Genomic DNA, 15,043 nt, shown 5'->3' with positions numbered 1-15,043 from the left:
TTTCTCTTTTTTCTGTGTAGAAGAACCATATTCGGGTCTATGACAGTGAATGTTGTGAAGTTGGGGTCGGCAAAAATTCCAGTACATTCTCTGGGGCTGGTTACGACGTCACAACGAGATCTGTTTCGTACGCTTTCACACATTTTCCCAAAAGCTGAATTTAAAATAAGTTTATACATTTCTTTTTGAACTTTACTTTTTGCCTGTGAACGTTTACTGACAAACGTGTCAATAAACGTTTTAAGTAGGGTTTCTAATCGAATTGCCGGACTCCCTGTATCTTTGTAACCCTGAAACCGTCGGTCACCATCCAGCGCAATAGTACATGGTGAACAACAATGTTCTGTTTTGGGTCCAGATCTGTAATTAGTTTCTGCTTGGAGGGGGTCCAATGCATGCTCACTTCCTCGACGAAAGACAAATTGTATGGACTCAAAGAGTCCTTGGTCACCGGTCTATTTATACACGGAAAAACAAAATCTCTGACGGAATCGTGGGGCGCCATTGGTATTTGACCGTCAATTTAAAAAAAACAATCCTTGGGGACCATTTTCCTCGACAGCGTGAATGTCAGGGAAATTTAAGGCACAAGGATTTTCAAGCCATTTGTAATTGTCACGTGGTAAACTATAGTGAGACATTGCCGAGGGGTAGAGTGAGTTCATGTCCAGAAAACAGCATTGAACTTTACACCGTCAACAGAGTTCTGCCCACTTGGATCGGTTATTAAGACGCGATCCCCGTGAAAACATAACCCCCCCCTCATAGATCCTTCTACAATTAAGTGTTGATCCAAATCGGTGATTAGACCATCACTAGGTGTGGTGTTTGAAAATAATAGCCAATGTCTAGGCCGGATTCTGAATAGATTTGGTCTGTGTTCTTACAGACAATATTTAAAAGAGTTAGCACATTGCTTGCCTAGTACATTCTAGAGTAATCCCAACAATTTTTACAGCCCCCCTTAGCCCACACCCTGTTGGCAAATTTGTAGTCTTCAGCAGTGCATTCACTATCGGTAAAAGATTATAGAATACTTCAATGGGTGGGGGGGAGTTTCTCCTCACTTAACCTTGCGCTAGAGTTATCAGAATTGAATGCATATTGGCCATTGCAAGATAGTAAATCATATATTTCATAGTTGGGACAGGATTGTTTAAGCGCAGCAAAACTATCGAAATCTTCACTTTTCTGTAGTTTAATGAATCGAATGAGAGGTTTGGAGAAGAAACCATAGGAATCTAAAAAACGGATTTTATTACAACACGTATGCCCATTATCAACTGTTTGCCCCTTGAATTCTAAAAGCAACAACTTCTAAGCTGATTTGGGTATAATGTTATAGGTAAACGAGTTATCTAGCCATGGGCTATCTGCAACCCCTTCCCTGTGGTTACGCGCCAATGCCAGTAAAATAAATTTCAAATCACAATTTGAATTGTGAATGAAAATGGGTATAAAAAACTCCTGGCTCACATTCACATAGCACGATTGATGTGCTACGCCACGAAAATTACTACCTTCTGATGATATTTCCTGCCATAAATAATCATTGTCGCGGACTTTCCCCTTCCCCCTTAGTCTTTTTCCCCTAGTCCCGTTCCCCTTAGTCCCCTCTTCAAATTCACTCTTACATACCTAACATATTCTTGTATTTTTAATTGTCAGGCGATCCTCCGCTGATAGAATCATTGGATAATGTATACGTATCAAGCGGGAGATCACCCTATTCGCTGTGACAATTAATTTAGTCAATGCTTTGACCATGAAATCTTCCTCGTCCAATGTCTCAACTATTTCTAAGAGACGCATAGTGTTACTGCTGTCTCTTTGTGCATGGGCATTGGAAACTGCAATAGCTAGATGTTTTTTGATACGATTTGGATATTGAAGGTCGTTAACGATTGTGAGTTTGGTATCACAGTTCACACTTATTTTATCACTTTTCATAAGTATATTCTGAAAGTTTCTAAATCGTAAAATTGATCGGTCACCAGCAACTGTTTCAAACGATTGATAGACGTGTCTTTTGCAATGTCATTTAATTTTGTAGATTTAAATCGCTACGAAATTAAGACAGGCACATTGGGCAATAGCAGTGTGTCCCGAGATTCTTACGCTCTTCTAGAACTCCACTAATTTCAATAATTGGATTAAAATGGCCAATTGAATTAGGTTCACTAGGTGGTGTGTACAACAGCCAAACCCAGTATTTCACAGATTCAATCGATGGGACCCTTACTGGGAATATTACTACCTTTTTATTAGAACGCATCCCGTCTTAAAATTTCGTTTCGTATTTTATCACTGTAACATCAATCTTTAAATGTGCGTTTGCCCGTTCAAATATATCTATTCCTTTAATTATTACAAGAAATTTATCTGTTAAACAAGTGAAGTCTACTCGGCGGAAATCAGACCCTTCTTTCTCATGTACAGCCCACTGATCTCATTATAATTTTCTAAATGCGTGACAACATTGTCTACCCATTGCATGAAAACATTCTAGTAATACTCCAAATGAGGGTGCAGCACCATCATTTCAGTTTGCGCATAATGGTCGTAGACTTCGCCATGATTTTCATTTAAATAGAATATTTTTGAAACTGAGGCTTCTATGCTGTCTCGCCCTCCCCACAGTTAAATTTGGTGCCCAGGAAGTGCTCGAATATTCCCCACATATGTATGTGTAATATATTTAAGGTCGCTTGTAATATTTACGGAAATCAGTGCATTAAAGGGATCGCCAAAAGTCGCAGTAAAAACGTCTATCGTATTCAGAATTTAATTTGTCTGCTGAAATTAGGGTAGCAGTGATGGTGAGGATTATTTATCATCACTACCAACTCCTCCCCTCCCCAATTTGTTCAACATCAACAATAGGGCTGGTGTGTGGAGTGAAATCCCTCAGTTCGCTTAACATAGCGAACTGGACTCTGAACATCCTCTAACGCGTTAGGACTATGCGAATCAGCCCAAGCGAATTTTTTTGTTTTTCAATGACTTTCGATTGAAATGGGGTTATATTCATTAAAGATGTGGGGGTAGAGTTCTCTTGTAACTCAAGACTAAAATTAGCTAAAATTTGAATTGTGTTAGGGCACAGTCAAGGTAAATCGCTCTCTAGCATATCTTGATAACAACTAACTTCTTTGCTTTGTTCAACTGTGCTAGCGTCCACATCTAGAGAATTATTACCAACACTGAAATATTTTCCTAATAAAATTATCTGCCCATTCCGAGCGGTTAATAATGTCAGAAGGTATATCATCTAAATTGGCACTACCATCATAACACTCCCGTAAAAATTTACCGTAGCGTTCAACGATAGGTGGTGTTTCGGCAACCTGAATATCATGAAACTGCATTGGGTCTTCAATTAAAACCGTTTCGTCAATGCGTTCACATAATTCATGACTTGTTTCTTCAGATGGGGGAGAAGGTAGTTATGTTATGACATCCGTTCGAACCTATAAAGAAAAAAGACACTTATTTTCAAAGTATATCAACACCCTATTTAAAAAAAAGTCAAAAATTGAATTAATAGCAACCTATATTTTCAAATCATTTAAAACATAAGCATTAAAATAAATAAAAAAAAACCATGCCTAGTAGAAATATCTGTGTTCATATAGTGTCATTTGGTTAGTTCACTGTCTCCCCCCCCCTAACCACTCTATATAGATCCTGAGTTTTAATCTAATACCCCCCTCCCCTATGTATTACTCATATATCATATTTACAATTTAAATGAGCATAATAGGCTCTGATTTTGTCCATCATTCCCTGAAAATTTCATCTTTATAAACCTTATCTGGTTTGGAAAAATCCGGGATCTTTCTTGACCCCTCTCCCACCGTAATAAAATACATTCTTAAAACTACGGAAATTTGTATAACTTACGAGCTATGTACATGAATATTCATTTAGTCTGCACAAAAATCAGTTAATTACTTGTTGTTGAAGTGATTGGTTGTAAACTGGAAATATTTTCATATCATTTAAAACATATGCATTAAAAAAACACACACACTTATTGTAGTAGTACTAGTAGCAGAATCAGTAGCATTAACACTATTTGTGTGCGTGTAGTGCCATTTGGTTAGGTCACTGTCCCCCAAACCCCCCCGCCCCTAACCACTCTATATATATCCTGACAGTTTCAATTTAATACCCCCCGCCTTATGCAATACTTATATATCATATTTACAATCTAACAGAACATAATAAGTTCTGATTTTGCCCAACATTCCCTGAAAATTTCATCTTAACACTCTTTATCTGTTTTGAAAAAATCCGGGATCTTACTTGCCCCCTCTCCCACCATAATAAAATACATTCTTAAAACTATGGCAAATTCTATAACTACGAGCTATGTATATGAATATTCGTTTAGTTTGCACAAAATCAAATAATTGCTTGTTGTTGAAGTGATTAGTTGTAAACCGGAAATACTTTTAGAAATGGTTTTGATTTAGAATTATAGGTTGATGTAATGATTGAAGGGTAGTGTTATCCCATGCCAATCATGATGTGACAAGCACATATCACTTTTCTATTTGATGTTATTCAGTTATCAATAGTGCCAAAAAAAGAGAATTTGCTGTTGTTAACAGCTAGTCTATTTACAAGAAATATCGATACGTTTAAAACTCATATTATTTGCTTTTTGAGAGAGCATCATGTCCTTAGTCAGTTCGCCTTCTTGCATATAGGTCCTTGCATTGTCAGTGATGTTATTCTTGCCTTGTATATAGGACGTCGAGGGTCCAGCGTATTTAATTACAGAAGGACGTATGTGATCCCCATCCTCAATCCGAGGCTTCTTTTCGGGGGGAGGGGTGAAATATTCTTCAAAATTATCCTTGAAAAGAAATTAAATTATAGTTTTTTTGAATGCCATAGTGAAAAAACTCACCCCCTTTTGCACAGCCACTGCTAATCTTCTTCTATATTAATGCGAAAAAAATTCTACTCTAATGAAAACGAAGTTCAAAGGGCGAGCTTGTTTTAAAAGTTATTCTCTTTAACGGAGATAACTTTTCTTAGATTATGGGGTGTAAAAAAATATTTGATATCTTGTACGGTTCAAACAAAAGACACCTTGTCATTAAGATTTGGTGAGGTTTTTAAAAATTCAATGATTATGTGTAAAATATTTTTTTCTTGTTTTTGGATAATAACGAGTTTATCAAAGTTGAATGAAGCCATTTATGCACTATCCAACGTTTGGTCTAAAACTGAAATAAGTTGAAATAGAGTTTTTTTGCAGACGTTAACCATTATGAGATAGTCAATATGCATTAAAGAAATTATGTTTCTAAAAAAAAGAATTAACTGGGGATAAATTTCATTGTTAGTCTAGGCTATGCTATAGACCCTCCATTATAAAACCTTCGAAATGCTATAAATTCTAGAAATATAGGCTTGAAAGCACGTTCCCACTATATAGACCTATAAATAGATGAAAAAGCTCGTTAACACACAGCTTATAGGCCTAAGATTTACCTCAAACGACATTTTCACTGCTAGCCTAGTAGACCCCAAATATAATAATGTGTTCAGATAAAAAGTGCTAGCAGAGTTACAATTAATATTTGCTTTACACAACCCCACCCGCCTCAATGTGCAAATATGTACCCCAAATTTGTTTCTATAGTATTTCACATCCATTCTCTATTTTATTAATTAAACTTGTCTTTTTTCATGGGGGTGCAATATAATGCAATAGTACCCAAATATATCATTTAATTATTTGTAAAATGAAACTTACGACATAAATTTGCATAGCAATATCATCAATATTCTACATTTTATCTGATGTTTGTTACTCAATGGTTTCAAAAGAACTTCTATCTTAGGCGTGAAGCACAAACAATATAAACCATGTCCCAATGTGAAATTGTTACATAACAGATAATGCGTAGTTCGACATGCATATCACGTAAAATTAATGCTAGTAATTCCCAGAAATATGGCGTTGTAACAGCCGGTTGGATTCAATGGGCTTGTGGATGTGACGTCATCCCCCCCTCCGGTGTGGGACTCCTTCCCCTACTCAAAAGTCCAATATTGTTTTGTGTTTTCAATAAAGCGCTAGTTTTCTGTAATGTTACAAACATAGGGAAATATCACCAGTTGATTTATTTGCATTAGTTTTATTGAAATATGTTTGATAGGATATGAAGTAATAATTTTTGTTCGTTTTAAGTTTCAACTTCGCTGTTTACTTCCCTCGGATTTTTTTTATTTTAATTAATCTATGCTCGTTTTTGCTTAGAATTTAATTTAGAAACAACACTGCTATGACCTCTTTTATTTAAACTTGTTTTTTCATATAATTTCTAATCACCTCCAATCTAGGGGAGATAATACATCTCAACCCTTATTAAGGAATAGAACTAAGAAGCCATACAAGAATTAAAGGGAAAAATAAGTTTAGAGTTGGAAAAAAAAAATCAAAACATAGTATCGTTGTTTTTGTAAAAAAAAAGGAGAAAAAGATCTTTAATTCTTTTTATTAAAAAATTGAATTTAGTAGCAGTTAAGAAAGTAATTCCAGGCGAGTAGCTACGACACAAAAGGTTAACTGAGCGGACAGGTTTATGTATCGACATACTTGCGAAAAATTTTGCTAGCTCAACAGAAATGTGCGTTTAGGCTTAGGGTTTTGTTTGGCCTATCCCTAAATAAAAAGCCACTCATTACTCAGAAACGAATGGAAATTTCAAAAAAGCTCATTTCTTGTGTAGGTACGATATATGGTATTATAAACTATGTTTGTTCTCATTTCAAAATTTTGGGAAGAATTATCTAAATTCTTCTAGAGAACTATTTTCATTTGTGTTTCTCCCTTTTTGGATGCACAGTCTTACGTATGGAGAGAATATTACGGTGGAATTGTCAAGTAAATAATTTGAACAAGTAAGTATAACAATAAGTAATCCTTCTTTTAATATACAACATTGAGTGGTTCCAGATCCACATGCCTACACCTCTCCAACCACTCAGTGGTAAGGGTTGGGGTCAGGGGCGTAATTTGCTATGGGGCAGAGGAGGCAACTTCCCCTCCCATCCCTCAGTTTACCTCCAGACCCCGGTTTACCCCCTCCCCTCCCAGCTTAAATTTAGTTTCTCCAAAAATGTGGTCAAAAGTAAGATTAGCCTGCATAATTCAAGCATCCACTGAAACAGGTTATCTCGTTTATCAGTTTTCTCTGTCATTTTCACTTGACTTGGGAAAATAGCCTCTAGCATTGAACCCGCCCAACAAGATGTTGACAAAACTACGCCACTCGTTGGGGTATGGATTTAGTGATCTACTCAAAATGTCGTTGCAAACCATGGACTGGATGACCTCTGTTCCCTTTTGGATCAAAATACTTGACCAAGTACCTTCCTGGGACATGCGTTAAAAAATGAGTGTAATACATTTACAAAAACAGTGAAATTATCTGAAAATGATCGTATAGAAGGGAGAAAATCAGGATTGAAAAAAAAACAAAAAACAAATGAACAAGCAGGAGTCGAACGCAAGCCACTCTAATACGAAGTCGAACGCTTTATCAACAGAACCAAACCTCTCATTATATAATCTGATATATTAGTTCTTGTACCTTAATTGCGTAGCTTATTAAGGGGTCTTGAAGGAGCAGAATGCGGCAGGTGTTGTTGAGAACCTCTATTCATGGGTTTTGGACCATAATTACTACAATGATGATATCATCTTATGCTTCCAAGCGTTTCTACTTAAGAAGTGACATAAACAGTGTTGTTTTAATATATATATCACACTTACGGATGATAGAATTGATAAACATCACGTAGATATGAAAAATAGCGTTCAAATGCTCCATTAAACGTCACTCTAGAAAGTACTGGTAGCTCACTAGCCCCAGCTTTTCCACATGAGACATGACACCAAAAAGGCTGTTTTTAGTGCCCCCATTTTCGCCCCCCCCCCTCCCTAACCTCGTTTTGCCCCCAGCAGAAATTTAGTTTCTGCAAAAAAAATCTTGTCAAAACTAAGATAAGCCTGCATAATTCAAGTATCCAGAAAAACAGGTCAGTTTTCTTTAGTATATCTTCGCCTCTATGGTAATATATGGCTCGTTTTTCAGTTATCACTATCATTTTCACTTGATTTCGGAAAATTGGCTCCATCTTTGCCCCCACCCATCCCCCAGGATTTCGACGGAATTGCGCCACTGGGCGTACATATGATAAATATCTTTTATATGACTTATTAAAAATCTGTCTAGATACCTGCGATACCAATACGCCCAATAACAATACGCTCATACCGATACGCGTAATATAAATATGTCCGATACTGATACAGTGTGGAGCCCTTTCCCCAGGGACTATGGAGGGTCCTATCATCACCAAAACCAAAGATTTGATTTTGTTCAAAGAACTATTTTGAACAAAATGGTCATCTCAAGTTTGTGATTGGATGACTTTGAGGGGAGCCTTTAGGAAGGGGGGGGGGTTAGTTGCCCTCCATTGGTAACTTAAAAAGGGCCCTAGCAAATGTAATATCCGTTCTAATGAGCTATTAGACACCTCTCTATGATGTTCTGGTCAGCCCCTAGCCCTGCTAGAACAAAAAAAAAGGGAGACAGAGCAGTGCTACCAATGCAAAAAAGTGAATTTTCCTTTTTGTTCAAGGAAGGGGACTGTAATTTCCCTTTTCAAGGTTTTCAACCATACTGATTCCAATGGTACAATTTTCATTTTGATTTGACGCCATTTTCGAGGAGTTTCAGGTTTTTTTGTGAAATCACCATAAATTTTTTTTTCAGAACACACTTTTACTTTTAAGACAAACTGAAATAATAGTTACCATTTCTGATTCAGTGTTACATTGCAATTTTTAAACTAGGGATTTTTTTTAAAACACATTTTTTAACTTTCGGTTGCTATGGGCTGTGGTTCGCTCTTTACTAGCTTGCTGATACCGCTGCAAGCATGATTAAAATGATCTATCCAGATAAAACCTCTAAGAGAATATTAGCACTGGGTATTAAAAAACGTTATGAAACTGAAACACTGAGTTAATTCAAGTTTCTATTGTAAAGAATGAGAGCATTAAGCTATGTTTTGTGAATTTGAGCTTTTGCGAACAGGAGGAAGGGGAGGGTGGCAAGGGGAGGGGAGGGAAGGGGAGGGTGCGAACAGGAGGAAGGGGAGGCACTTCAAGGAATAGTCATCGTTGCATAATCAAACTATTTGTCATTTGGTTAATTTCTTTCTCTTAAGAGCATTCGATCTCTTAAAAATCATTTTGCGAGCCTCAAGTCGGCTGACCGTGTTAAAGACAAAAGTTTCACTGCAATTTCTACCAAGGAACTAGCTAACATTGAAATCTAATAAATGGTAGAATTTGGAAAAACCTAGTATATATGAGCAATAGCTTTTGAATGAGCAATTAAACATCTCTCTACGATGGTGTGGTAGCCAGCTAATGTTGTAATAGCTTCCTGGTGAGAAGACAGATTATGAAACTTATTAATGAGGAGGGAAGGGAAGGTAAGCGGGAGGGCTTCTTGTAAACCTCCAGGGAATAATTTTGGAACATAATTATTACGATGGAACCGTTTTATGCTTCCAAGTTTTTCCACTTAAGAACTGACGCAAAAAGTGCTGTTTTTAGTGCTGTATAGCACTTACGAATGATAGAATTGATAAAAGCTCGTAGATATGAGTAATAACTTTAAAATGAGCCACTAAACACCTCTCTAAAAAGTACTTGTAGCACACGGGCTCCAGCTATTGCACTTTAGACATGCCACCAAAAGTGTCATTTGACACTTGCAGATGGTGGAATTTATAGGAACCATGTAGACATGAGCGATATTAGCTATTAAATATCGGTCTACGAGGTTCTGGTAGCCCGACAGCCCCAACCCTTGAGAAATGGCACAAAAAGTGCCAATTTTGGTGTCATGTGGCACTTGCAGAGCATACGGGAGGGGCTCTTGGAAATCTTTAAATAAGGGTTCTGGACCATAGATGTTACAATGGTACCGTTTATAATTTGAAGCATTTCCACTCAAGAAGTGTCACAAATGGTGCCATCTTTTGTGCTCTTTGGCACTTACGGATGGCAAAACTGATTAAAAGCACGTAGATATGAGCAATAGCTTTCAAATCAGCCATTAAACGTCTCTCTAAGAAGTTCTGGCAGCCCACTAACCCCTAGCTTTTCTACTTGAGACATGGCATCAATAGTGCCATTTTTAGTGTCATCTAGCACTTGCAGTTGGTGGAATTTTAAAGAAAATGTAGATGTGAGAAATAGCTTTTATGTGAGCTATTAAACATCTGTCTTTTGTAGCCCGCTAGCGCCGCCCCTTGAGAAATAGCACAGAATGTGCCATTTTTGTGCCATAAGGCCCCTGCACATGGTGGAATTAATGAAAAGCAAGTAAATGTAAAAAATAGCTTTTGAATGAGCTATTTAGCATCTCTCTATGATGTTCTGGTAAACCTCTAGCCCTGGAAAAAAAGAAAGAAAAAACAAACAAACAAAAAAAAAACGGGAGAAGATCAGTGCTACCCATGCAAAAAAGTTATTTTTTTTGTTGCCCAAGGTTGGGGACTGCAATTTCCCTGAACAAGGTTTTTAACTATGCTGATTGCAAAGTTACACTTTTCATTTTTGATCTGACGCCATTTTCGAGGGGTTTCAGGATTTTTTTTTTCGAAACTATCGTAAAATTATTTTCGTAATAAACTTTTATTTTTACTGTGAAAGAAAATAACAGTTACCATTCCTGAATCAGTGTCAGATGACAATTTTTTTTCACTAGACATTTTTTTCTAAACACGTTTTTATCTTTTGGTTACTATGGGCTATTGTTCGCTCTTTACTGGGTTGCAGCTACCGCTGCAAACATGATACCTTTGCTGACTTCTCACTATCTTTGCTTTTCTAAATGTTTCCTTTAACCAGCTCAAAAAGAAAGAATTGAGATAAATGTACTAAGGATTATTACTGAAATTTCGCGATTCACACAACACCAACGCTACTTGTGGGAAATTTATCTCTGCATCAGCATGCTGCACAAAATGGATTCAAATAATATGTGTATATTTTTCTCACAATTTAAATATTTTGTGTGAACACACATGTGGTACGAACTCACACTCTTTTTCTATTGTTACCAGTTTTAACATGCAGCAATAGAAGACTGAGCTTTGCTTGGTGAAAGGAATTTTGGACATAAGAATGATGTTCAGTATAACCTCCTCCCCGCTCCCGAAATGTATAACCGAAATACCCTGACTTAGAAAAGAAAAACTTTTACGTAATTTTTCTTGATTTCGTTTTTTAAACAACAATCCAAAAGGGGAAGGTAATTTTAAATTTTCAAACTCTAGGTGTCAATTTTTTTCTTCTGGTTAGCACCCCTGGCAACTTCTAATTAATGTAAGGTTTCTGCGGCAATACTGCCAAGAATTGTTATGATTTTCTGGATTTTTTTTTTTTTTCAAACAATGTCCAAGGGTATTTAGTAATTCTAATTTGTTTTTTGAACACTTTTGAATTTAAAATACGGTTGCTATTTTAATGTGGGGAATATGTCACAATATAATATTACAGAATCTGTGATATTATATTATACAGTTACTGTAACATTAGGAATGAAGCTGGCTGAAAAAGGCCAAGTGTTTATGAGATTCACCTTCGCCCTACCGAAAGCTTATTTACACTCTAGGCTACTACTGTTGTCTGTAGAAACTCATTGCTGATACTTTTCATAAAATCTGAGCCCCAGTACTGAATTTTGTTTGTTTAAAGTGTGTTTATTGTTTATTATGTAATGTTTTGAATCTAACAAAATAGCATCTTTACTAAATAGTTACTTTTCTTCATCGTGTTTTGAATTTAACAAAATAACACATTTACTAAATAGTAACTTTTCATCACCAGTACTTGAAGAAAAATGTGCTATTAAAGACTCAGGGCAGGCACATGCCGCCTTTACTCTTGTCATTGAATGTCCATTATCCATTATAAAATAATTTCCTAAAACAAGTTTTCAGACATCTTTTAGAAATCTTTTCAGACATCGTTCCTAAACACATTTAGGCTTGTGTTTTTCACAAATGTTCAAAGCTTCTTTCTCCTTAAGAATATCCCATACCATCTTGAATCCCTGAATATTGTCCCCTCTTGTGCCCAAATAGGCTCCATCGTAATAGAGCCTCCTTGGAAATAATAAAGTGGAGAATTATGCAGAGCTGGTAGAAACAATGCTTTCAAACTTTAATTTTCTTGTTTGTAACATGAGCCCGAAAGTTTGTTAAAAATCTTTGGTGACAGGAGTGAACAACAGAGTGAAGAATTACCCCGGGAATTTCTCCTGGGATTACACATGAAATATTACACACGGAAGGCAGAGATTAAGAATGACGGTATAGCCATATGATTGCCGACACCAGTAGTACTCGTCAGCGAGTGTGTCAAAGTAAACTTCATGATAAAAATTTGTATAAAAGAAGTTCTTACTTATAAATAGTGAATACATACATTAATATTTTTGAATTAAATTCTTAAGTCTTTATTTTTCTTGTTGTTTTTTCATCTTTTTTTTTTACAGGGGGTTAGAGCCAATTCAATTTTAATAACGAAAAAATTACAGCTTTTAAAATGTAAAACGATATGAACCGCCTATCGCAGAAGCTAGAATTACTAGACGAATATATTGGATTCTACTTCCAAAAGTTACATAGAACAGTGGAAAAATCGTTTGCACCAAAACTGCCCATGTTATCGAACAGGAGTTATTAGTCAGTTAACCATTATTTACTTTTAATTAGTTTTTGTATGTATTGCTTCTTTTATGCTCGAGTATTGTGATTAAAAGATAATAGCTGAAGTCAAGGTTTCTAAGCAACTATCTATTCTGTTTATCAGTCAGTGAATATTAATTGCCCAAATCTTGCAGCATGTTGCAGCAATGTCTGGTCATACCTGTGCCTTTTCTGTTGTATCATCCTTGGTGTCATTTTCTTGTTTGTTTGGTATCCTTACAGCATGCCATACGCAAAAAGAGGCTTGCAAGGTCGATGCTAAAGTGTGCAAAACTAAGTTTTGGCTAATAATAGGGATTGGTGCTGTTTATATTGTATTGATTACTGCGGCCACTGTGTTTTTATCAATCAAGTTTGTTTCTTTCAACGACTTTCTTTTCAAATTTTGTGTTATGGGGTTAATTTTCACGAGTTCAGTGGACTGTCTTATAATTATTATTTCATCTCTTTTCCGTTCATCAGCTCTTTGTGAGTTTTTCAACTGCATTATTAATTTAGATTCCACTTTTTTCAAGGAATTTAATCAGAATTCATACTACTCTAGAAAAGAAAGATTAAATCTTCTGATCCTTAGCTTTGGAACGATGTTTATACTATCCTCAAGTTTGATAGATTTCTTAATTCTTCGCAATACATCTTCCATCACATCGGTGGTGGTCGTCTGGTGTGCTTTTAAAACATTCTGGTTCCTTATATCCAAATTAAGAATGAAATTATTCTTCACGGCTGGGAATATGCTGACCCGCAAATTCGAGCTTTTAAATCTGAAAATGAGAAGTCTTATAGAGATGGACAAGAACCTTAAGTCACTAGAAGAATTTAGAAGAATTCATTCTAGTCTCCTAGAAATGATAAAACTCCTTGATCAAATATTTAACCCGGATATTCTTTTTTCATTATTGGCAACAACAGTGCACGTAGTACTTTTACTTTTTTCTGCAATGGTTATCCTCACAACATTTCATAACATGACTGTGTGGCAGCGTTTCTTTTATCAGTTTACATTTGTCGGTCTGGGGTTTATCATTTTCCTTCGTATCGCAGTCACAGCCATAGTTGGTGACCGCCTAGCTGAAAAGGTAAGTACATCTTTTCCTTGAAGTAACAACATGCACAGTAAAGTAACAACAACATGTTTGGTCAATTCTACTCTAAGTAATATATTAAATATCAAACAGAACGTAATAACAAACTGTAAGTAAGGAATGAACTGAGCTGATAGTAACAAAAATCTAAGAAAAGTTTGCAATATATTTTGTTTTTATACAAATATATGCGTCAACAATATATACAATATGTTTTGGTAACAATATATACCTCAAAAGGATCACATATTTTATGGGGCTTCCAAATATATACAATTTATCAAGTTTAAAGTAGCCCACCAAAAGCTAAGAGCTTGAGAAAGTTTTGACGATTTCAGAAAAAGTTGGGAAATGATCCAATGAAGGCAAGTGATATTGAAAAAATTATACCATCAAGTTAAGCAGATAAGAGAACCCTGATATAAATGCTCTCCAATGATGGCTAAGTTATCACTTGAACATTCTGAGATAGCTAGTCGATTTAAAATTATCGAAAATTTGTACATAAACCTGCATAAACTTTCACAGATTCAGAGATAGTAGGCTTGTGGTGCGTTGTGCATTCGTTCCTATAAATGTCACGTACTTCATACATCGCAAACGGTTAGGATAGATATTTAATTCAGATCTCCATTTACCTAAGTTGATTCACTTGATGTTTGATAAAATTGAGAGCCGGCATTTCTTCTCGGAAAATACCCTCCCCTCTCCGGAAAATCCACCTTGGAAAATCCCCCCACGCAAAATCCCCCTTGAAAATTCACCCCACGGAAAATTCTCCCACATGTAAAATTGACCAGCCAAAGAGAAAATACAAAGTAAGTACATCAAATTGTCGATCAGATGTCCTAAGGGGTAGGAACAGGACCAGATATCAAAAACAGTTTTAGGGCAGGAGCTGGCTGGTCTCCAAACCCTTTCTAATTGAAAAAAAAGACTAGAACTCTCAATTTCTGATTTAATGAGCATCTTTCAAAGTTTATACGACGATGAGGTGGAGTTGGGGATGAGGAAGGGGTACCCCGCCTCGTCCTATGCGGAATAAACTCTGCTCATTTTGAGGTTTAATATTACTATAAAGAGCATACGGGTCCAATGTTTTTTTATTATTATATTTTAAGATAGCTATTTTGTTA

The 15,043-nt window shown here is 36.1% G+C and overlaps 1 protein-coding gene across 1 annotated transcript in view; it reads left to right on the top strand.

The window, feature by feature from the left end:
• The first annotated feature begins 12,981 nt into the window (after positions 1 to 12,981).
• The window catches only part of LOC148950854 (uncharacterized), a 70,984-nt gene continuing 68,922 nt past the window's right edge, over positions 12,982 to 15,043 (top strand). Inside the window, exon 1 of the mRNA XM_089090048.1 lies at positions 12,982 to 13,901. Coding sequence (XP_088946174.1) covers positions 13,215 to 13,901 — 687 coding nt within the window. The 5' untranslated portion in view covers positions 12,982 to 13,214. The remainder of the gene's footprint in view (positions 13,902 to 15,043) is intronic.

Source organism: Artemia sp. Qi Xiang Cuo, chromosome 6 (assembly GCF_049724085.1).
Source record: "Artemia sp. Qi Xiang Cuo chromosome 6, ASM4972408v1, whole genome shotgun sequence".
Classification (NCBI taxonomy): domain Eukaryota; kingdom Metazoa; phylum Arthropoda; class Branchiopoda; order Anostraca; family Artemiidae; genus Artemia; species Artemia sp. Qi Xiang Cuo.
The sequence above is the reverse complement of the archived record's forward strand: the minus strand, read 5'-3'. Positions and strand labels throughout refer to the sequence as shown.